At 37.0% G+C, this 24,860-nt stretch overlaps 1 protein-coding gene across 7 annotated transcripts in view; it reads left to right on the top strand.

Moving 5' to 3' along the window:
- Nucleotides 1-24,860, top strand: part of FRY (FRY microtubule binding protein) — a 2,210,679-nt gene that overhangs the window by 1,686,867 nt on the left and 498,952 nt on the right. For all 7 annotated transcript variants that reach the window (XM_044073229.1, XM_044073230.1, XM_044073228.1 and 4 more), the window contains exons 35-37: nt 10,377-10,464; nt 11,992-12,074; nt 17,243-17,393. In XM_044073229.1, coding sequence (XP_043929164.1) covers nt 10,377-10,464; nt 11,992-12,074; nt 17,243-17,393 — 322 coding nt within the window. The remainder of the gene's footprint in view (nt 1-10,376; nt 10,465-11,991; nt 12,075-17,242; nt 17,394-24,860) is intronic.

The raw sequence follows: 24,860 nt of genomic DNA, 5'->3' as shown, positions 1-24,860 counted from the left end.
GGACAATGTTATTGCATCTCTGGGAGTAAAAGCTGAAGATGTAAGAGCTGTTATTTTAATTAACAAAGAAGCATTTTATGACTTGTTTTTTGAAACTGGCCAGGCTATGAAAAATGTTTTGAGGATCTATGAAAAAAGAAAGCAGAATTCCCATGGTCAGAATATGTTGCACAAGCCTTTTACAGGCAAACAAAAAAAAAAAAAAAGAATCTTGATTCAGTTTAGAAGTGGGAGCAAAATAACTGACAGAATATTTGTTGACAATCTGTAAAGATGTGGTGAACACTACTAAACTCTGTAATGAAACAGGAATATGGACTGGGGGTTGGGAATGTGGAATAATTTAAAAAAATGGAAAATGACAATGTGATACACATAACTAGTATTATTAATGTGCTTGGCAATACAGGTTTTGTGAGATACAGAGAACAGCCAAAGACTTGTTATTTTTGTGGGAAAAGTGATCATATAATTAACGAATGTGACAAAAAAAGTTTATGTGGTCAGACAGGTCATAATGGAAAGAAATGTGAAATGAAATGTAAGAAATGTGGTAATACAGGACAGTTATGATTAGAATGTAAGGCAGAAATACAAGAAAATGAAAAAGAAAATGAAAATGAAATTGTACAAGAATAAGAGTTAGAAATTAATGTTATATAAGAACACATAACTCATAGGATCACAGGTCATAGGAAGGTACTAGGCTAATGGTCCTAGGGCCTTTACATGCCTAGCCATGTTACTCTTGTTTCCACGATCAGTGCCTATTGCCCCTGTCTGAGAGAGACACAGGTGGAACCCCCGTGGTGAATTTATGGTTACCCATCCAATCGTCCAGATTGCATTTGAAGAGAGCCAAGGAGGTGCTCTGTTTGACATGAAGTGGGAGTCTATTCCAAAGGTGTGGTAACCTCTGGGAGACAAAGCTGTCCCTCCAGCAGGTTCTATTAATGTTACATACAAGGTTATGGTCTTTAGAGTGAGAACAAAACATAGAATTGGTATTTACATTTAAAGGGAAAGACAAAGAGAAAGAAAAAAGAAAAGGAAAAACAGATGAAACAAGCAAAGAAGAAACAGAGTGATGTATAGTACAAGGCAAGAAAAAAATGTTGTTAGAATAATAAATGTAAGGTATAAAAAGATTATTCTAATTGTTCTATAAAGCTGAAAATATTAGCTTTGACTTTGAACAGTATAAAGAATATTAAGAGAAGAATTGGTATTTTACAGTGGTGTGCTGCAGTAGATGCTCAAGTAATAGTATTAGAAGACATTAAAATGCTAACAGAAGAAGAAAGGGTGCAAACAGAAAAAAAACTTTGAAATGGTACTATCATTTGGAATACAGGTAAAGAAACATGTTCAGGTATATGTATCCTATGCCAAGAAAATCTAAAAATATTATATATTACAATAGTAAAACTGGACCGAATAGCGGTAGTGGATATAAGATGGAAAAACTATGGATATAGACTAATAGCTTTATATGCATATGTGACAAAAAAGAAAGAGAGACAATGTTTAAAAGTATTATACAAACTTAAAAGTATGCCTAATTATGTCTGTGTTAACATGGATATAATAATGACAGGTGACTTTAATTGTAATTTGAGAAATAAAAAGAATAGTTCTGATATTAAAATGATTACTGAAATTATGAAAGGTAGAAAATTAAAAATATGGAAAATAAAAAGTGCACTTGCAAAAGTAATTAAATTAAGATAGAAATTGATTATTTTTTGATATTAGAAGGCAAATAAAATCACACAAAAGGAATTAAATATAATGGGTTCTGATCATGTGGCGATTTGGATAAGAATTCATGAAAATGAGGACTGTATTAAAATAGGAAAAGGCATAAAAAGAGTAAATGGAAAAGAGTCAGATTCAGGAAAAAGAAAAGAAATTACAGAATTATGGCAACAACGTATCAGTGTGAGAGATTTTTATGAAAACTGTATTATATGGTGGATGCAATTCAAAAAGAAATACAAAAAAGTTTTTTTCGAATGTATAGAAAAGAAAAGAAAAAATGGAATGCAAAATATTAAGTCAAAAATATTTAAAGGCTTACTAGAGAAGAAAATCATTTTATGAAAAAGAAAAAGAATTATATGGAAGAAATCAGGATAAGGTTGACAAATTGCTATGTAAGCAAAAATATTGCTTCAATAAAAAAAGATGCAGCATCCTACTTATGTAAGATAGTAAAAGAAGGAAAAACAATAAGAGAATTAAAAAATAAAGAAGGGAAACAAGTTAAAAAGCAAGAAGAAATGCATGAAATAATTAAAGAATATGTATTAGATTTATACAGTAAAAAAATAGACATAGAACAAATTTATAATAGTGAAAAATGAAATAAAGAAGATAATGAATATTTAGAGAGAAAAATAAATACAAATGAGTTGAATGAGATCATGAAAGATGTTGATGTTAATTGAGCTAATGGTTTGGACGGAATTGAATATAGTATGTATAAAGAAATGTATGACTGGCAAAAAATGGTGTTTATAAAAGTAATGAATGAGTGGCTATAAAGAAGAATTAAGTATAATGAAATGTGCACAGGTGTGAAAATTTATATTAAAGAAAGGAGATAAAGATGAAATAAAAAACTGGAGACTGATTACACTAAATAACGCATTCTATAAACTTTTCATGAGAATAGTAACTAAAAGGCTACAATGTAAAATAAAAAGATGGTAGGTGATGTCAGTAAGGCATATGATAATATTATGTATAAAGCATTATGGGTAATTTTGCAAGTATATAACATAAGTAAAAAATATTACAAGTAATTAAATCAGTATATGAAAATAATTATGTACATTTGAAAGGAAATGATTGGATTGGGGAAAATTTGAAAACAGAGTGTGGTATAAAACAAGGCTGTCTATGATATTTGCTATAATCATGAACATGGTAGTAATGGAAATTAATAAAATGTCAAGTAAGGGAGGATATAGAATGATGCAAGAGATACAGTTGCCAATAATGTGTACTTTTATGATATTATAGTAATAGTAAAAAATGAAGTTTGGATGGAAAAAATAATGCAAAACTGAGTACACAGTTGAAGAAATGTGTTTAAATAATTATAAATAAAGAGAAAAGCAAAGGGTTTGGGTATAAAGGTATTATAGGAGGTACAGAATATAATGAAAAGAGTATAGATATTTTAGAAATAGTATTTGGAAGGACAGAATACAGACATGAATAAAGGGATAAAGTTATTAAAGGAATCAAAAACATGATTACATTTTGGAAGACATGTAGATTTTCATACAAAAAGAACGTGCATTTAATAAACAGCATAATAATAGGTAAAATAGCTTATATTGCAAATGTTTATATGATGCCAATGAAATATGAAAAAGAAATTATGTAGACAATGTTTTCATTTATTTGGGAGTCAAGACTGAACCCAGTTAAGGGGGGAATTTTATATATGAAAGGTGAAGAAGGGGGATTGGGGCAGATAAATCTGATTATGCATGCAGCCTGTTTAAGTATGTGTAAAATACTAAAAGGAATGATGAAAAATAATAAAGATCTGACAGAAACAATAATGTATTATAAATATAAAGAAATTTGGGAAGAAGCAGAAATGAAAAAAGATGTGAAAGTGTATTAATGAAGAAATGAATGAATTTTACAGTAAAATTGTATTGTGGAAATTAAAAAAGAATGTGATAAAGAACAGAAAGGAATGGCATGTGAACATTAAGAGATCCTTTTATTTGGTGGATCCACGGAAAGAGTTAGAAATGGATAAGAAGAAAGCAATAATGATGAGATACAGAAATTATAAAATAATTAAAGAATGCAAGGATTTTTGTGGAGTTTGTCCATAGGAAAATTACCAGTGGGGGCAAATATGCCATACAAGAGAAAACAGGATATAATATGTAATAAATGCAGAGAACTGGAAACTACAGAACATGTTTTTTTTATGTGAGAGAATTAAAAAACTGGAAAGCAGTATGTAAACACGATTTGATTAAAAGTTGTTTAAATTTTGAAGTGTTAAACATGGACATGACAGATTATGGGTTTTATGGGACAAGATCACTGAATGAAGCTAAGAAAATGAAGAGAATCATATTTCGTGTAGCACAGACTTTATGGAATGAAAGACTTAATGAAATCAGATACAATGCAAAATGCACATTGACAAAAATACTGGGAAAAATATGGTTTTGGTTGTTGGAGATGTTCTTTAAACTGTAAAGCTGATTGGTCTCATATATTTTTTGATTATATTAATATAAAAAAAATTCTGGGAAGAAATGACTATTTTTCTCCAAGCTATATTCACGGATACCTTTATTTTAATCAAATCTTTAGTCCTCTTAAATGTTAATGATACAATTGGAATGAATAAAAAAGATCTATACCTACTTTGGTCCATACTAGCTGTGGCAAGGAAATGTATAAGTAGAAAGTGGAAGTCTTCATAAGAACCTACCCTGGAAGAATTCTTGAGATTGATGGAAGAAACAACTACATTGGAAATCAAGGTGAAGGAGTCGAGAATTACCTAAAACATGGAAAAACAATCCTTGGGAAAAAAATTAAACTCTTATTGAGACATTAAAAATGAACCCTAAATAATTAATATGTAACTTTATACTTTATTAATTGAATATTATAATTTTTTGTTACTAATTTCATATATTTTATTAATTTTTTCCCTCCTTTGTTCAGGTCAATTGTACATAGTGTATATAAAGGTTTATAATACTTGTTTATTGATGATTGTATCGTGGTGGTGCTGCGGTAGCGTTGTCGCCTCACAGTAAGACGTTGTCTTGTTCGATTCTCAACTAAAGTGTCTTCTGTGTGGAGACATGTGTGAATGGGCGTACCTTTGTTGAAGGTTGTGCATCAGGCCTGGCAAGTCGGTACGTAAAAATCTACTGCCAATCACTAGCAGACCGGAGTTCCGCTGTGGCGACCCCTAACCGGGAAAAGCCGAAAGATACAACATTGTTAAACATTATATTATTTGGAAAATAAAAAATTATTTGAAAAAAAAATAGTGGGGGAAATACTTAAAATGGATATATCAATATATTGAATGATGTTAAAATATGTAAATATGTAACTCTATGAATTGTATATATGTATACAAATAAATCCCCCCACTCATCGTTGCTGTGAGTGGGACACATTTTTCGGCAGCACTTCCTGATTCCATTCCAGGTGCAGAGGCAGCCTAGAGAAACAGGGGCACAGATGAAGAGAGGCAATAATGGAGTGGTGAGAGAAATGGAGGAGAAAGCAAATATGAGTCAACAAATGCGGATATATAATTACAACCCTACAGTCAGAAGGGTTATGGGATGGTTTACTGAATGAAATGATTCTGCAGAGTGTGCAAGAAAATGAAGGAGATGTTTCCTTGGTGGACATTACTGAGAAATTACAAAAGGAGGATGCAGAGTCAATCCTGAATAATAGTGGTGAGATGAAAAGAGAACATATGCAGAGAAAACAAAAAAGGCAAAAGGGGAGTTGCAGAAAAGAAGGCAGAAGAAGATAAACAGTAGAATAATGAGGTAAGGGTTCATAGTAGAGAAGAACTAGAAATGGGCAGGTATAAAGTGTGATACAATTTGGTACCTCCTTTGGATGTAAAAGAAAGCACATGCAGTAAGAGCAATTATGCTTATTAACAAAGAGACATTTTGTGACATTATATTTGAGACTGTTTATTACAATAAAGACTGAAACTCAGGGAATCTTTATGGGATGAAAGCATTTAACAGGGAAACAAAAAAGAAAATTCATGAACAATTTTGAACACAGGTGGAAAGCAAGATTTTACAAGGACACTTGAAAACTTTATATAAATAAGTACTGCACACTGCAAAAGCTTATGACAAAAGGGGTTTATGGGCTGGTGGGTGAGATTGTAATATTGTATTTATTTTATTTTATTTTACATTTGTTAACCGGGAAATTCCGACTGGATACAGGTCCATTTTCAGCAGAGGCCCAGGGAGAAAAGCTCCAAATGTACAAAAACAAGTGTAAATACAGTGAAATTATTACAGTGAGTTATCACAAAACAGATTTGTTTAACGATATGTACACACAGGTACATGTTTTTCTCACATACACACAGCAAAGGTTGGAAGCAAGTAGCTGAGAAAGAAATAGTTAAAGATTTCATCTGAAAAAGGAAAACACATAGGTATTTCCTAAAGGAGTTTTGAATTGGGATAAGGAGGGGTCAGTGGTGAATTCAGCAGGAAGTAGGTTCCAGTTTTTACCGGCAGAGTTGGAGAATAGTGATTCACCAGCTGAATTGTTTGTTTTAACAGTTTGCACTAGCAATTTTTTAGAAGAGCGAAGGGATTTTAGGTTACTGTAGGGGGTAATAATATTTTTCAGTATGGGTGTACTGTCTGGTTGGTAGAGGATTTTGTGAACAACTATTAGTTGGTTATATTGCAGTTGATAGGGTAGTTCAAGCCAGCCTAAAGATTGAAGGTTAAGGCAGTGATGGTGGGGGAGAAGAGTAATAGTTTGGTTTTATTTGAGTTTAATAGTAGTTGGCGACCAGTGAGCCAGTTCTCTACTTTGTTGAAAGTGATTTGGGACAAGGATTGTAAATCTGCGGGGGAGGTGGCAGAGCAGATTAGGGTTGAGTCATCTGCATACTGAATACAAGTTGCATCAGGGATGACTTTGTACAGGTCATTAATGAATATGGAGAATAGGAGGGGACCTAATATAGATCCCTGTGGGACTCCAAGGGTGACTGGTAAAAGGGATGATAGGTTATTCTTCTATAGTACAGCTTGTTGTCTGTCACTTAGGTAAGAATGAAAACAGGTAATTGCTAGGTTATCTATAGAGAGTTATTTTAATGTGTTTAAGAGTAGCTGGCGATTTACCATATCAAATGCCTTGGATAGGTCAAGGAAGAGGGCTAAGGAGAGCTTGTTGTCATTACGGTTTTGATTTATTGTATGGAAGAAGGAGAGAAGGGCTGAGGTTGTACTATGGCAAGGTCTAAATCCATGCTGGGAGGGGGCTAGAAGAGTGTTTTGATTCTGATAGGCAGGAAATTGCTTGTGGGTACATTTTTCAATTATTTTAGCCAAGGGAGACAGAATGGCTATAGGTCTATAATTTGAAAGTTCAGTGGAATCTCCCCCTTTATGAAGAGGAACAATGTGGGAGATTTTCCAGATGTGGGGGATATAGGCTTTGTGGATAGTTCTATTGATTAAAATTGATATGGGGTATGCTATTTCATTAGCGGCTTTTTGAAGATATTCTGCAGGTAGTAGGTCTGCTGAAAGGGAGGTGGGTTTCAGTTTTTTTAAGTTGGAACTTAATAAAAGATGTTGGTACTGAATCAAGCTTAAAGGGGATCTCATTCTCAGGTGTGGGGTTGGTGGTACTTGGGGTATAGGGAGATAGCTTACTGGCTAGGGATTTCACGGTTTCTGTAAAGAAAGTGTTAAAGGTGTTAGCAACAATTTTAGGAGGTTATTGGAGGGTAGTTAAGGGGGTAGGGGTAGTTGATTGGCCTGGGTGGAGAAGTTTATTTATGCCTGACCAGAATTTTTGTGGTTGATTTTGGTGCTTTTGTTGCAGATTACATTAGTAATTCTTTTTGTCTAGCATAATAGACTTGTTTGTATCATTTCTCAGCTGTTTATATATAAGGTGGTCTTTTGGGGATTTAGTGGTTCTCCAGGAGGTCCACACTTTGTTTCTGCTAATAATGTTTTGTCTTGTATCAGACATATATATATATCCCCCCACACACACACACACACACACACACACACACACACACACACTTTTATTGCAGACACATAGTTCCCAAAGAATTGTACCCATGTGTAACATCTTGTATGTAGAACAGTCTGTTGACTATCATGGTCAAGTAAAGGCAGGGTACGAGCCCTAATGTGGGCTACCATTTCTGATTCATTTCACTAGGATGTGAAATCTAAGAAATTGTCTGCTGAAAAGGGTTTTATGTTAGTTCATTCTTCTCCCTCATGTTGCTGATCCAACTTGGTTAATAAAAGTAAACAAGCAACTACATCATATATAAAAAGAGCACATTTTTGCAGTAACTAGTACATCGAAAGTTAATCTTTGAGGTATTTAATGTACATATGTCTGAATTTGTTTAAAACATTTTGGTTTGTTTGCTCACTTTTTTTTTGTTAAATGGATAACTCTGCCACATTTCAACCACAGTTGCAACCATTTGGCACCAAGCTATTTAGAACAGACAGGATTATATAGAAGCTGCCTAGTTCTTTTTCCCATTATGCATAGGTAAACTATATCACAAACAGATCTTTAGTATTTAAGTGCCAAAACACACAGGCACATTAAACTAAATAGATTATATTTTGTATGGGTTTATTTAAATGTGACAACAACTGCCATTAAATGGGGAATGATAATGGCACGAATAGTTGCAGAACACTTGCAAAAAAACATTTATAAAATAAATGTTAATAATATGTAATGCATAATTAAGAGTAATGCATTAATAATACATATATAACAAAGGGATGGCTGGGAACCAGTTGTACTCACTGTTCTAAAAGGAATTTAATCTCTAACATTTCTTATTGGTAAGGAACACTGAACAGCAATGGGAAGGAAAGGACAGAGGACACAAGGATTTAAGAAAAGGAAAGACAAAGATAAACTGAAGTGTCATGGCGAACATTATTTGAGTGATTAGCTACATATGCACTTCAAAGTAATTCTGGTAAAATACAACATAGTAATTCAAGTGCACATAAATGAAAGGAGCAGTCAGTTTATCATCACATTAATAGTTATTTCAAGGTATTTTAAAGTAAATTAAAGTTGTACTTTAAAATAAAGTTTTAAAAAACTAAAGTTATGATTTGGCATGAAATCTCAACAGAGTGGTTTAGTGTCTAAGATTTCTGACTCCAAGATTCAGCGTTTAGGATTTAGTCCTAAACTCTTATCAGTGTGAGGAGTTTCCATGCTCTCTGCATCTATATGGATTTTCTAGAGTATTTTAGTTCTCAGCTTAAAACATTCTGGATTACTGGCTATTCTAAAACAATAAGTACTGTACTGCATTTATCTTTACCTTTGTGTGCAAGTTCTAGCTGATAGGAGTCATGGAAAGAGGTTAATTTATCTTGCTAACAAAAAATAAAATGGCACAGGGATATGGTATAGTTATCCTCTACAGCATCAATCCATCTCATTCCCTATCTCTGTATCTCACACACACAAACACATGTACGTCTCCTTTTATACTGCGGTGGTGGTGCTGCGGTAGCGTTGTTGCCTCACAGTAAGACGTTGTCCTGTTCTAATTCTCAGCTAAAGCGTCTTCTGTGTGGAGACATGCGTGAATAGGTGCACCTTCGTTGAAGGTTGTACATCAGAGCTGGCAACCCGGCACGTAAAAATCTACTGCCAATCATTAGCGGACTGGAGTTCCACTGTGGCGACCCCTAACCGGGAAAAGCTGAAAGACACAACAACAACAACAACAATCTTTCCCATTAACCTTTTCTCCCCTAATTCCAATTATATACCACAAACGTCAAATGGGTGTTCCCTAGTGCTCTCATGTACCGTGTCTCTCTCTTTCTCTTTCCTTCTCTTTTTGTTTCACTTTTTGCAGTATATCACTGGCTTTGTGCTTTTGCAGAAAAAAACAAATACATCCAAAATATTGTATTTTTGAAATATGGTTTATTTTTGATAATATGTATTAATTTTCATTATTCACACTACACATTGCCAACAAAATCAAATGGTGTTTATTTCAACTGAGCCACAGACACAAAAGTACAAAATCCAGTAGTCAGTACCAAGGCAGAATATTCATTAAATGTTTGAAAAAGCATGCAAAGACATCTGAGAAAAAAATGCAAACATAAATGTCAGTAGCTTTGACATCAAGCAAAAGCTTGAGGGGTTCATCCATATAGCAATGTAAAACAACTTCATAGGTGATCTTAATGTGATGACATATTGCAGCTATGCTAGGTTATAGCACCATCATAGTGCATATCAGTAGGGCATACAATTTCCCCTACATGTATGTATATGTGTGTGTTTGTGCAACATGCTGAGTGACTTACAATAAATGCGAAGTACAATAAAATGAGGTAGGTATGCAGCCTTTATGTATCCTATATATGTTGTGTAAGATATGGAGAACTAACATGTAGATGAAAGTATTCATTGATAAGAACTTTTTTATCCATGTCGTAGACCAGTCTGTGGTATGTAAATAGTAACAGCATTATTAAAAGACTAAAGGACAGTCATATAATACCTCAGTCAGTCTAATCCTGAGTTTTGTTTTTTGTGTGTGTGTGCAGTGACCACATCAAGCAGTAACACAGTGGTAGCAGGACAGGATAGCATTCCTGATGTGGAAGACAAGACGATGAAAGAATCAGATGAAAAGTAAGTACCAGCACGATAAAGACTGGTAACCTCTACACTCTCTGTGATATGCAAATAAAATAACCAGAAGACTTATGATATAAAGCCTGTGATATAACCAGGATAGGATCAAAATGATTACTTTATGCACTCAGCAATAACCAAGTCCATTACAAGTTTTCCACGTGATGTCCTGGAAAATGTTTGAGCTGTAATGAAATTCTGAAAATGGAGCAGAACAAGTCAGAGGTACAATAATCACCTATAACCCTTCAGACGTTTTTAACACTTCAGACTGTGGTTTAGGAGGAAAATGTATTTATTTTATTTTATTTTATTTTACATTAAACGTAAATACGGAAAATACAGAAGCATCAATAAAAAGGGAATACTGTTTGTTGGAAAGCAGTGTGCCACACCCAACAGTGGAAGAAAGAGGCAGTTTCAGTTCTTATAGAATAAATATTGAACTCAGAAAAGAAAGTGTGCCATAGGTTATCTGGCTTTTCAGTGGAGCTCTTAAAACAATGAGAGTGTATTCTTTGGTTTTCTTTGTTGTCACTGGAGTAGCAGGAGCTGGGTATTGTTTCTTAGCAGCTGCTCACACATTAATTTTTAGGTAGATTTGCTCAAAGCTCAGCAATACTTCTTATCCCATGCGGGGTCCATAAGCTGACCCCATTTCAACTAGGAAAATTCTGCTGGCTACTCCCTCGGTTGATAGATCATTTGATTGACATATCTAACAGATCACCCATTTTCTGTTCCTAAGGAAACAAAGCACAACTCCATTCACTGGGAGATCCTTTCTTGCTTGGCATCGTTTCTTGATCTGTCTTCATCATTTGCTGCATTCCATTTCCAAGGACAGTAATAAACATTATTTATCCATTCTACTAATACTCAAGGAGTGCTCCCTTTCTCAGCTAGAGAGCATGACATGTCTGACATTCCCACATGTCTGAGCCACATGGCTTAATTGAAGAATTATCTATCATAATTAGGCACAGATATGCTGGAATGGAAACCTGTTTGCTCCCTAGGTATTGCACAACTCAGCTCATGTTGAAATATGATGTGCCGCCCTTGTTCAGTTGCCATGATCCTGTAGTGACGTGCAGTGACTAGTAGTTCTGGTGTCATTAACATACCAGTATAGAAAACAGTGTGCCACTCTACCTGGAACTGGGGGGGTGTCATTAAATACATGACCACTACATTCCCTTACCACTCCCCTGTTGGAAAATATTTCCAGATCCAAGAAATTATAAATGAGATGTCTCTTCCCTGCGTGGAATAGTGCTTCAGGCATTATTTTTGTGCTGTTAATTTTAAAGGCAAGTAAAAGCAGTGGGGTCAGATTTCAGACATATGTCACTCACGTGAGTAAAGGTACAGTCTCAACTATTTTGTGTTATGCTGTGATCTGTAGAGTATCAAACAACAAGAAACTATAGTGAATAAACTATAATGAAGAGAGATATGCATTACATGCATTCATGTTATTTTTAATACCTCACATGTCTGTGCCCCATTTTATATTATTAGATACGGTAATGTAATCCGGGCTCATACAAGACTAGAGTCAAGGTACAGCAACAGTTCTGGAGGTTCCTACGATGATGAGAAAAGTAAGTTAGTAATCATTTATTTCATTCTTATTATTTATTGCTATTAATTCTTATCCTGAAATTATAAAAATTCATGATGTCATATGTTGTAAAATATAGTTAGCAAATGTTGCAGTTTCTGTTAAATAATAAAATGTTATGAATTCATGTGGAGGGGAAACCTATATAGTGCATGTGGAAAGTTAAAGTAAACCACACATTGCTATCTTTACAGTACACATATTTTTATTCTATTGGTCTGTGACCAGTAGTGCATCTATGATGTAGTAAAGGGGGCTGTTGCCCCACGCACAATGTGTTAGGGGGTGTAATCAGTACTTCCAGCTTTTTGTTTACTTTTTATTTATTTTTCAGCTCTCACTAAAACTGTTTCTTGACTCTTACATAGAGAGCATGAGGACATGGGGCAGTTGTTGAGGAGCACCAGATCAGAGGAGCCATTTTTTTCTATCACAGCGAGGGCACCAGAGCCAGTTAAAGCTCTGTCTGTAACAGTAGAAGCTCAGATACAAAAGTTGTTTGAGATATTCTTTTCTAAGCCCCACCATCCTGCAATGACCATCAGGCCTCCCTGTTGGTCACTGTGTTAACCTGTTCATCCCTAAGATGACTGCAAACTAGGGGCTATAATTGACTCTCCGGCTGACACAGACATCCTCCAAAAGGGTCTCACTGAGACAGATACCTGGTGTCAAAACCATGGCCTCAAGCTAAATGCCAAAAAGTGCATAGTCATCCCCTTTGGAAAAAACAAAGTACCCACAAACTGCCACATAGGTGGTAGCCCCCTAAATATGGAAGACACCTGCAACAACTGGAAAGACCACAGAAGTACCTCATCAAGAGGATCACTGGCTTCAAGCAGATGTCCTATGCAGCTCGACTGAAGAAACTCCAGCTGCACTCTCTTGCATACCGCCTACTCAGAGGTGATCTCTTCTTGACATACAAGGCCATGTCCAACCTAGAATTGATGGACATGATCCACCTAAAGAAAACCATATCCCCTCGAGCCACATGCTCCAGGGATCTAAACCTCACCAGAACAATAAATAGGACGTGCTGGAGGGATCGATTCCTGTCCCAGAGACTTCCCATTCTCTGGAACAAGATTCCAATCTACATTAGGCAGAGCTCCTCGCTAACCCTCTTCAAGAGTAACCTTGACGAGTGGATGGGAAACAGAAAGTTTACCCCAGGGATCACCTCAATGACTCTGCTGGACAGAGGCACAGGGAACTAATCTAAGGGGGTGGCGAAAGCCGACACATTCCAGCTAGACTTATAAATGTCTTCGGGCAGATAGCCTAGTACCTACCTATGAACCTATGAGGTGTGAGATTTAACCAGCCTATTCACTCCTTTTAAAGAAAAGAGAGAGATGCCAACAGTGGCACCATCAGGCCTCTGCCAGTGGTGACCCAAGTTTGATTATTGGCTTAGCTGCTTGATAGCACAGGCAGAGGGTGGGTGTGACAACTGGGGGAAAGTGAAGCCCATGCAATGGGCTCACCGGTAAACTGATCTTCCTGATAGATACTGGCGAGACAACAGTACATAGTTTACCCTGGGTATGGGCAAGCCATGCTGCTTATAACAATCATGTTGCAGAAGTGTGTGTTAATGGGCAGTGCTGATGTCCATTATACTTCCCACCCACACAGAGCTACTAATGTCTTCATGGGGGCAGGGAATTAAAAGAAAAAAAATTATTCATTGTTGCTGAATACATAAATTGTATCCAGTATAATGTTTCTTACCTGGGTTCAGTGTAGCTTCTACCAGGAAGTGGAATAGAGGACAGGGGATGGCTAAGGAAAATGTGCCTAACCTTGTGAAATTTTATGAGAAATGTTAATGTAGGAATCCTAATTACAGTTACTGTTGGGAAGAATAAGTACTTTTAAATACTGCACCACAGCCACTATCTTGTAGCGGTTATATAACTGAGAAAAAAATTTAAATTAATACATATGTCTATTTCAAAACAACAAATTACCATAACATTGACTCATGCAACAGCAAGAAGATGTTGTAGAAAATTTAAATGAACAAACTCCCAGAACAGCATATTTCACCTCCAGAAAATTATCCACTTGGCCACCAATAAGTAGACACAAACCAAAACAAATTAAACCTCCTGTTTGGCATATACTTCTCAGAAGTACAGACAAGCACGGAAGGGCTGAGGCTGACTACGTTTGCGGATGACTGCAAACTGGGTGCTATAAGAGAGTCTCCGGCCGACATGGAGATCCTCCAGAAGAGCCTAAATGAGACTGATGCATGGTGTCAAAGCCATGGTCTCAAGCTAAATGCAAACAATGCGTAGTAATCCCCTTTGGAAAAAACAGAGTACCCGCAAACTACAACATAGGAGGTAATCCCCTAAAATCTGAAGAAGAAATAAGGGATCTAGGGACCCAAGTAGATAGTCAGCTTTCCTTTGATAACCATGTTGCCAAAGTGGTTAGAAAATCCTTCTATGTGACCCATCTGATCAAGAAAGGGTTCGCATCAAGATCTAAGGATGTAATGGTGCCCCTCTTCTCTTCCCTCATCAGACCCATTATTGAGTAGAATGCACCAATTGGAATGTACCTGGCTAGACATCTCCAGCAGCTGGAAAGACCACAGAGGTACCTAACCAAGAGGATTACTGGCCTCAAACAGTTGCCCTATGCAGCACGATTGAAAAAACTAAGACTGTTCTCTGCTGCATACCGCTTTCTCAGAGGTGATCTCTGTCTAACGTACAGAGCCATGTCCAACCCATAATTGTTGAACATGCTCCATCTTAGCAAAACCAAATCTACTCGAGCTACATGCTCTAGGGATATAAACCTCAACACAACAATGAATAGAACATGCTGGAGGGATAGATTCCCTTCGCAGAAACTTCCCTTACTATGGAACAGGGTCCCGATCTACATAAGACAGAGCCCCTCACTATCACTCTTCAAAAGGAACCTTGATGAGTGGATGGTTAACAGAAAGTTCACACCAACAGCACTACTAGATAGGGGCCAAGGGTACTAGCTGCTAGTACAAGGGTCTAGGGAACTACTAAAGGGGCGGTGAATACCGCACAACATGGCTGGGCTAATATATGCCTTCGGGCTATCCTATGAACCTATAAACCCACCAAAGTGGGGGGCTTCCCCCCACACACACACACATACACACCAACTAAATATACCAAATCCAAGATCGCACTATAGTGGAGAAAAGGGAAAAGTTCGCCATGATGGTCAAGTGGTTAGTTTCCCAGAGGCAAAATGTGCTGTTCCAGGAGCTCATTCATTTAAATTTTCTGTGACATCATCTCACTGTTATGGTAATTTGTTGCTATTGTTTAGTCAACAAAATTTGGTCAGCTAAACAGGTGGTTGACAGATGTGCCAGACTGCACAATTCTTAGGGTTAGGGTATATGTCATTTCCCCCAATACTGTGCTGTCTTACAGTTAGTATATATAATTAGCAGGGATGTAAAGACACAAATCCCATAGGAGGTGTATGGGGACCTTCTCCCTTGCAAAAAAAAACAATGTTTTTCTATTTTTTTTAAGTTTAATTTTGCATGCATCGTGGATAATGCTTGGTGAATGCATTGTAACATGACAGCATTTGCACTGTCAATGTTTTGTGGTCAACTTTATGATCATCACCATTTGGGTGTTTTGATTCAGTTCAGTATATATATATATATATATATATATATATATATATATATATATATATATATATATATATATATATATATATATATATATATATATATATATATATATATATATATATATATATATATATATATATATGTATATGTACATATGGTTCTACTTCGCTTCACCTAAAACTCATTTCACTGACAATTAGTACTGGCAGTCTGTAGAGTACTGTAAGGCAAGTAAAATGAATATGTCCTTTTCCCCACTGTAGTGCAACCCTGTAGTCAGTATATATAGCTGGGAGGGGGGGGGCACAGCACTAGTTTGGTTTTATATTGTTCAGTAAAACCAAACTAGGTGGGGGGATGTGCCCCCCCCCCACACCACGCCTAACTATATATAATAAACTCAACGATAGCACTACGGTGGGGAAAAGGGCATATTCCTTTTACTTGCCTTACAGTACTCTACACACTGCCAGTACTAATTGTCAGTGAAATGAGTTTTAGGAGAAGTGAACTTTAGGTGATTTTATAGGTGAAGTGAAGGAGACCCGTACATATGTATACACATACTGTATATATAGGTTTACCTTCAAAATGTTGATTGCACAGTCGAATGTGTACATCGTCGACAAATTTATGTGAAATCCGTACTGCTGAAATTTCAGAATGCTGAAATAAAACTAAAACCAAAACACAACATTTCCAGTGGTTCCACACCTAAAAACAAGTGCTAACATGGGTCAAAAAGGGGAAGAGATTTTGCAGTTCAGAATATCGGTGTTCAATTTTTTCAGAAGATGGAGTTCGGAGTTTACGTAACTGGATTTGGCAATGTGGTGGTCAACATTTTGATGGTAAACTATATATATATATATATATATATATATATATATATATATATATATATATATATATATATAAAATGTCTGTGTGTGTGTATGTACACTAGTGCTTTTAGAGTATGCTTTATTCATAATCTTCTCCAAGTATAGTGAGGCCCCAGATGTAATGCTCTCAGTTCAAAGACAGTGTAGAATAATGGACAAATAATTTTGTAATCCCAGTGAGACACGGGGAAGTATGTGTTTCAACAAAAACAGAACCCACATTATATTGTCACATGGTGTTTCATTTTCTGCTGCTTAATGATCAGTTTTTTCATGTAGAAGTATTGCCGACTCATAACTGTGAAGTACTGAATAGTACAGTCAAGCAAGTGTTTTCTGCAGAAATCACCAACATACCGCATTTCTGACTTGAAATCTGGTAGGCACATTCCTTAATATAACATTAAATAATATATTCCATATCTGAGTCAGACAATAATAAATGTTGTAACACTTGTAAATCATACAAAATTCTTAATTTTGTTTATTTCCACAAATATACGTTTTCAGTGTTTCAAATATACCGATCCAGATTTCTCATGATGGAATTAATGTTGTTAAATATTTATTTATTTATTATTTATTTATTCATTTGTCTCACAGATGATCCCATATCTCCCTATACTGGTTGGCTGTTGAACGTCACAGAGAAAAATCTGCCGCAGCCATTGCCCATGCCTGCGAATGGGGGTTGTTGGGCACCATTAGTGGACTACCTTCCAGAGACAGTTGCCCCCCGAGCACCTCTTCACAGGTTAGTAGGATATTATCACCTGGTCTGTCAGATTTCCAAAAGCATGTATTGCTGTAATTGGATGAAGCATTAATAACACTGTACACAAGTAATTATTTTGGCAGTGAAGGGTGACAGTGTGTGCATTATTGGCTAATAACATCATTCTGTGATATGTGGGGTGATGACCAGGTATTCTAACACACCTGAGAACTGGTTTCATTGCTGATTTTATAATGGACAAGGTTCTATAGAATAGCTAATATCTGACCTTCTACTGAACTGCATTACATTCCATTTTGCAGATAAAATCTGATGTATCCAGCTAGTAAGTTCTGTACACACAACAAACTAAGGAACATAGTTTAGGTTATTTTTCTTAACAAAGAAGTGAAATTATTCTATTATATTTTAATGCAAACCTCTTCTAAAGCTTTATCCATCTTAATCACTTACTTTGTGATTAAGTTATAAAAACTGGCAGTCCATTGTGTTCCTTGCTTACATTAGTAGCAACCACACTAGGATAATGTACTATGAATACTGACCATTGGGGATGACCAGGAGGCACTATACTGCTAATGAACGTTTACCTTTAGTGATGTCAGGGTCCAAGAAAGGTGCATATACAGCAGTTTTTGTTCTTGGACTCTACGCCGGATACATCTCATGTATGGAAAAAATAGGCAGTTCAAAGAAATAGCTGTTACAGCTGTGAGATCATGGATAATGAGACCGAATGTCCCACTTTATTCATTGTACCAGTAAGGGTTCATAGCAGCTCACAAACAGTAAGTGATTTTGGGGACTCTGAGACTGTGGTACAAATAAGGAGGAAATTATATCAAAGGACAAGCTAAGAACAGTCTTCAGAGCTACAAATCTTGAAAAATCCCAATGTAAAATGAGACCAGACCTAGTTTGGATGGGCAGGTGGGTGTGAGAAGTTGAAAAGTACCCCAGGTGTCTGTACTACACAGGTAGAATAAATGTACACAAGCAAATGCTTCTCATTTATATCCACTAGGTATGTCTTGACCCAAAAGAAGGCCAAAACAAAATATGAGGTATTGCTGTATGAATGTAACAGCTTTTGTAGCTTCTTTGTCTCTTATAACAAAATGATCTTCTCCAAGACAGAGAATGCATAAAATTAAAACTTATTTGTGGCATCATAGCCATAATCTGCAGTCACACCAGCAAGAGAAAGTAATGACCCTACTTTTAATCAGAGGAAACAAAGGAAAAAAATAACAAATAACTAAAACTAATGACCAGATATGGAATACAAAAGCATGAATAATATGAGCATACATGATTCCTTTTGCCTCACTTCACAACATACACACTATGGCAAGATTAATCCAGATTAAACACTGGACTAGTGGTAACTGTCTTGTGACTGCAAAATATGTTGCAGCAATCGTTTGTAACTGCCATCCGATGATTTTACTAAGTCTTAGTGGAAGGTCGGTCTGCAGAGGCCTTGCACTTTTTCTTGCTTGTCAAGACTATTGTAGAAACATCGTTCTTTGTTAATCTGTTGGTCACTCCCATTAGTTTATCTCATGTATTATTGCAGTAAACAATGATTGGTTGTCGTATATATTTAAGATTTACCTACGGTTGGTGTGGTTTAATCATGAAGGCAAATCTTCAGTTTATCACACTCAGGAGTTGGTTATTGCTATTATACAATGGCATTATTTAAGAAAGAAATTAGTTAGTTTTCTTAAATAATGCCTTTCTATAATGGCACATGGGTGCCTTCCACCTTTTTTTTTTGTACCCTGCTGCTTTCTTGTTGAACTGCGCATAGGTATGGGACTTACATTCCCATGCTTACACAGTACATGTGCTTTCAAAAGCAAGCAATGGGAGAAAAGAAGATCTAAATTGCTTCTTTTTTGGTTTTTTTTTTGTTTTTTTTAAGTTTGAAATTTGTACAGTTTAAAGGTACAAGAGAGATAAGGCAGAAGTACAAATCAGACACATGTTTTTAGTTTTGCATAACACATCTGGTTTTCCTTCCATTTTCTCTGCCCACCAAATGTACCTCTTGACCGCTTATCTCAAGAAAACTGGAAAGCCTTAGCATATATTAATAGAAGAAAGTCTGGGTGATGCTACTTTTTTCTGTTGGCACATGCTCAATTTACAACAGGTACGCTGGTTGGGCTGACCAATCAGCATGTACATTTTTGAATGCTAACGATCTGTCATTGTATAATCACTTTTATACTAAAAAGTTCCATACACATAGCCTGTTTACAGAAATTCATGTTAGAGCAACATCTTTATAAAATACAGTAAGATGGCAATTGGCAAGATAAAATGTCTTTAACATATGTTGAAAATATATTCTATTCAGACCAAAACATACATAATAAATGTTTATAAAATAATCTGAAACAGTCTTGTTATTTTAAAAACAATAACTTAAGCAGTCTTCAACATTTTAAAGTTTGTTATTTCCTGTGTAAGAATAATTGATAATATTGTGTTTCTTTTGAATTATGAGTAAAATACTAAGATAAACTTAGTACCTACCAATCCGTCAATAATGTTAAATGTCAGTGTAACCAAAACATGTTTTTTCTGGCCTTACAAACAGGACACATTAGATTTTACATGAAGTAAATGATAACATATGTCAGAGAGAAAGCCCATGATATACAGCCTGTAATGTTCTCAGCTGCATTTGCATAAACATCATAGATAATAAAAATTCTAATCTAATTTTGACAGCAACAGAGATTTTAATAAAGTACATAAATGTGCATTCTTCTTAATAGTTAATAAACATGAGGTGATGAATCTTTATTAAATGATCAAATTACACTGTAAGCTTGATCAAGAAAACTCAGCTGAAAATCAAGGGTAACACCTATATTTTTTATAGAATGTGGACATTCAACTTCTTTTGGTCAGATGACACAAAAGATTCAGAGGAGGCTTATGGGAAAAAAATCATTTTTAAAACATTTATGTTATGAGTATGCTGAGTTGCCTGTGACTGAAGGGATAGAAAATCATATTATGACTAGTTAATGGTAGACGCAGTCTTGTCTTTGTGGCCTAACACTGCTGCATCATCCATGTCTGTTAATTGACACAGATGGTTAAAACTGTAAGCAGTAGTTCCTGGGGTACAGATTTGATTCCCTCTGCCCTCATCTGCCTACTGTGCAACATTGAGCAAGTCACTTAACCAGACGCTGGTCTCAGGTCACCCCTGAAAAGGGTCTGTGTGCCCAGTAGGCTCATCTGGTTAACAAATGGGTACTAAAATCAGTTCAGTTTGGTGTAGAGTGCTTGATGCCTAAGGTGTCTAACACAATCAGAAACAGTGAAAGACCCAAAACAGATACAAGGGTACCCTCTCCCTGAACAGAAGGATCAGATAGCACCTAATTTATCCCTGTTACAATTTTACAATCTGTTAAGTATGACTGTAGTCATCCTTAGAAAGGGTGTCCCTCCAACAAAATTTGATTGAATGAAATACCTTAGACAAATTGGTGCCTATGGCTGCAGACTTTTTCTGCACATTTCTTCTAGAATACTAATTAAAGGCATTCTTCAGGAGTGGCCTGAATAAAACAAAATATATCCAAGGTGAAATAACTTGACTGAAAAGAAATAAATGCTGAAAGGACTCCAGTTGCAACTAAACAGCTTCAAGAATTTATTATTAATAAATTCTTGAAGCTGTTTAGTTGTGACTAGAGTCCTTTCAACATTTATTTCTGAATAAAACAAGCAGTTTGACTTCTAAAGGATCCAATAGCTGTTGAGCTATTATTTTTTAAATGTCTTTGATAGAAACTTGAGTAGGGCAATGTGAAAAGAGTTAGTTGTTTTGTCCATATTGCCCTTTTTATAAAGAGGCAATATGGTAGTTAACTTCCAGTCAAAAGGAAAAGGGTGGAACCAGGATGGATCATTAAAAATCTGGATGATTGGCCATACCAATGTATCAATACCCAACTTAAGAAATAGAGATCAACTCTGCCTTGTATTGAGCAAGATTGTAAACCTACAGTTCATACAGCAATTTGAAACCTTCTAGAAACGGAGACCTCCCAGCTACCTCATTTGCACTTCTCCCCCTACCACCCTGTTTGTCTCAGATGTGTCTGATTTCAGTATCTTTACTATTAACGTTTTCTTTACCAATATGCTATACCTCCACTACCTTAATATGCTATACCTTCACTATCTTAGTAAGGGTGGAGAGAAAATGGCGTCTGCCCTGAGTAACAGCTGGTAGGGGACATCAAATCTTTAAAATAAGGTTGCCGGCTTATAAGCTCTGTTTGTATAACCTGAGCACTAATCCAGGCATTCTTTAAAGTATTCAACTGTATTTATTACTGCTTGGTAGCAACTTGAATAAAGTGTAGCTATCATTCTAAATCTTTTGGATTAAGCACTTGGGCTTCAGACCAGTTGTTTTACATTAGGAAGGTTTGTGGCCTGCACTGTGGTGGCAGGACAGATAGCTTACATCCTTCTAAGTTGTGAACTGTTGATTGAGGCCTCAGTGTCTGTTATTCTAAAAGTGTATTAGTTCTGGTTTAAGCACTTGGGCTTCAGGCCAGTTATTTTACATTAAGAAGGTTTGTGGTCTGCACTCTTGTGGGAGGAGAGGCTGGACTCTGCCCTTCTCAGCTGGGAATTTCTGGTTAAAGGCTTATAGTGCCTGCATATTTGAACTGTTTCTTACTGAAATTGGTACACCTTGTTTGCTGTAGCATAGACTAGATCCAGGCCTGCTGAATCTAGCTTTATTTGTATGCTGCTTGTTTGTTTGCTTGTTATTTCCCTGAAACGCTAATTCCACCTAAAACGCGGCTTTTCAGCGCTTCTGTGGATCCCTAGTGATATCTGCATTGCTTACTGTACTTATTTCCTTGTTTCACTTGAAAGAATGTTACTGTTTGTCATTTTTGCATTTAAGTTACCTGAAACACATTGCATTTAAGTTACCTGGCACTTGCTCACTAAAGCAATTACATAAGTCAGCACAAAAAAATTAAAAGCACTACACCCTCACAAACTCCCCTTGAGTACCTCGTTCCCCATTGGCCCTTTTTTTTCAATTATAAAGGAATTCCGAATACTATTCTAGCATGTCCAAAGGTCAGTTGTCAATCTCCTCTCCGGTCCAGCTGGTGAATCTCGGAATCTTGAGGCAATGTTACAACTGCCTCATGTACACAGACAACCCTCTCCTCCTCCCAACAAATTCCAACACATGTGAGAGATGCAACCATATAGCCATACTGGAGGCTAAGCTCTCTCAACTCAGTACTGGTAACCAGTCAGGAGGAGAAGGAAACCACACTCACTACAATTCCAATCTCACATAGACCTACCACGACAGCAAACCAAACACATAAACACACAAAAACATACTCGGAGGCTCTAAATAAAAATCTGCCTAAGCAGCAGAGACCTCCAAAGCAGACACCCAAGCAACCGCTACCCCAAAACAAAACTCATGCAACACATAGCTCACAAAGCCAGTGTGCTGAACAGCCACAGCCCTTAAGGCTAAACAACACACCTGATACACTTGTAATAGGTGACTCTATCATCAGGCACACTGACGTCTCGCTCACCAGGCTGAACAAGGAGAAGGTCACGGTGAGCTGCCTGTCGGGCGCTAGGATCTGCCACATAACACAAGCACTCAGGTCACTCCAAGGCAAGTACAAATATGACTCAGTCATTGTCCATGCTGGTGTGAATGACCTGAGACGCACCTCCTGGACTACATGAAAAGAGACATAGAGGAGCTCTCTGAGCATGTAGCCCAGGCCGGTATGACCCTGACCTTGAGTAGCATCTTACCCTCACCAAGAATGATGCCACAATATGAAGACAAGATGATCAATTTCAACAATTGGCTTAAGTATTGGTGTCATTCAAAGGGGATCCAATGCCTGTCAGCCTGGGATGACATGCTCGACAAGCCACGATGCTTCACTAGGGACGGCTTGCACCCGTCACCCCTGGGCTTTCGGATATTGGCAAAGGCTCTTGCTACCCCCATAGTGCCTTTCTTAGGCAAGGCTCAAAAGACAAACCCACCTCCATAGGTATCACAAGGGATAAGAAACTAAGAGTAATGCTACTCAATGCCAGAAGTCTAAACCTCAAGTTGCACGCACTCGAAACTCTCCTTAGCATGGAGAACATCGATATCTGTGCAGTAACAGAAACCTGGTTCAAGGCTCCCAAGAGCACCCCAGCACTACCAGGTTATACCTCATACCATGCTTTTTGGCCCCAAAACTTGGACCGTACTACAAAAGGAGGGGGAGTATCAATATTCGTCAAAGATACCCACACCTCCAGGTTGGTGGCACAGCACAAAGCATCAGAGACTATCCATGTGCAACTAACAGTGGGTAAAACTGCCTTCCAGTTTATAGCCTGCTACAGACCACCCTCCCAAACCCAGGAACCCCACTCGGCCTTCCTGAGAACACTGGAAAATATGAAGGTCTCTCCAAACACCATTATATTGGGCGACTTCAACTACCCAATCATAGACTGGGAGCATTACTCTAGCTCCAACACCCTAGCCCAAAGGTTCCTAGAATTTATAAACTCAAATGCTATGGAACAGCTTGTTACCACTCCCACAAGAGGGGAAAATATACTGGACCTGATCATCACCAACATGGGGACTCTATGCTCCAGACCAGAAGTGTATCCCTCACTGGTAAGATCAGACCATAAACTAATCTCACTGGATATTCACATCCCGACTCCACCCCCTGCCCTGAAAACCACAGTGAAAAACTTCTCTAAAGCAAATTTCACACTCCTCAAAACCGAGCTGGAATCCTTCAAAGCCCCCGGGCCTGTGAAAAATATGGCCCAGACCGCAGAATCCTTTATAAACACATTCTATGAACACCTTCAGGAATGCATGAATCATGCAATCCCAAATAAAACCAAGACCCAATCCTCTAAAGGCAGACGTCCTGTCTGGTGGACCCCAGCCATAAACAAACTATACAATAGAAGGAGGAAGCTACTACATGATAGAGCAAAATCCCAAAAAGGGAAGGCATCTCTGATCAGCATTAGCAAAAAACTACGGGCACTCATAAAATCGTCTAAGGCCAGCTTCGAGAGAAAAATTGCACAGGACACTAAGGATAATCACAAGGCTTTCTTTAGTTATGTTAGGAACCTGGGTGGGAATTCCCAGATATGCTCAGAATTAGTCCAAAATGACAAAAAATACACCAAACCCACAGACATTGTCAACATCCTAGCTGACAGGTTCAGTGAAAACTCCCCACCAAAAGGGCAAATATTTATCCCAGCAGAGTGCTGCCCCTGACATCTCAGATGCTCAGGTAAGAGCTGCCCTCTCCAAAGCAAAAGACACAGCATCAATGGGACCAGACGGTGTCCCGGGCTGCGTCCTACATGAACTCCAAGAAGAGCTAAACCCAAACATAA

The sequence above is a fragment of the Protopterus annectens genome, chromosome 5.part1, assembly GCF_019279795.1.
Source record: "Protopterus annectens isolate FY-2018-M chromosome 5.part1, PAN1.0, whole genome shotgun sequence".
Classification (NCBI taxonomy): Eukaryota; Metazoa; Chordata; order Ceratodontiformes; family Protopteridae; genus Protopterus; species Protopterus annectens.
The sequence above is the reverse complement of the archived record's forward strand: the minus strand, read 5'-3'. Positions and strand labels throughout refer to the sequence as shown.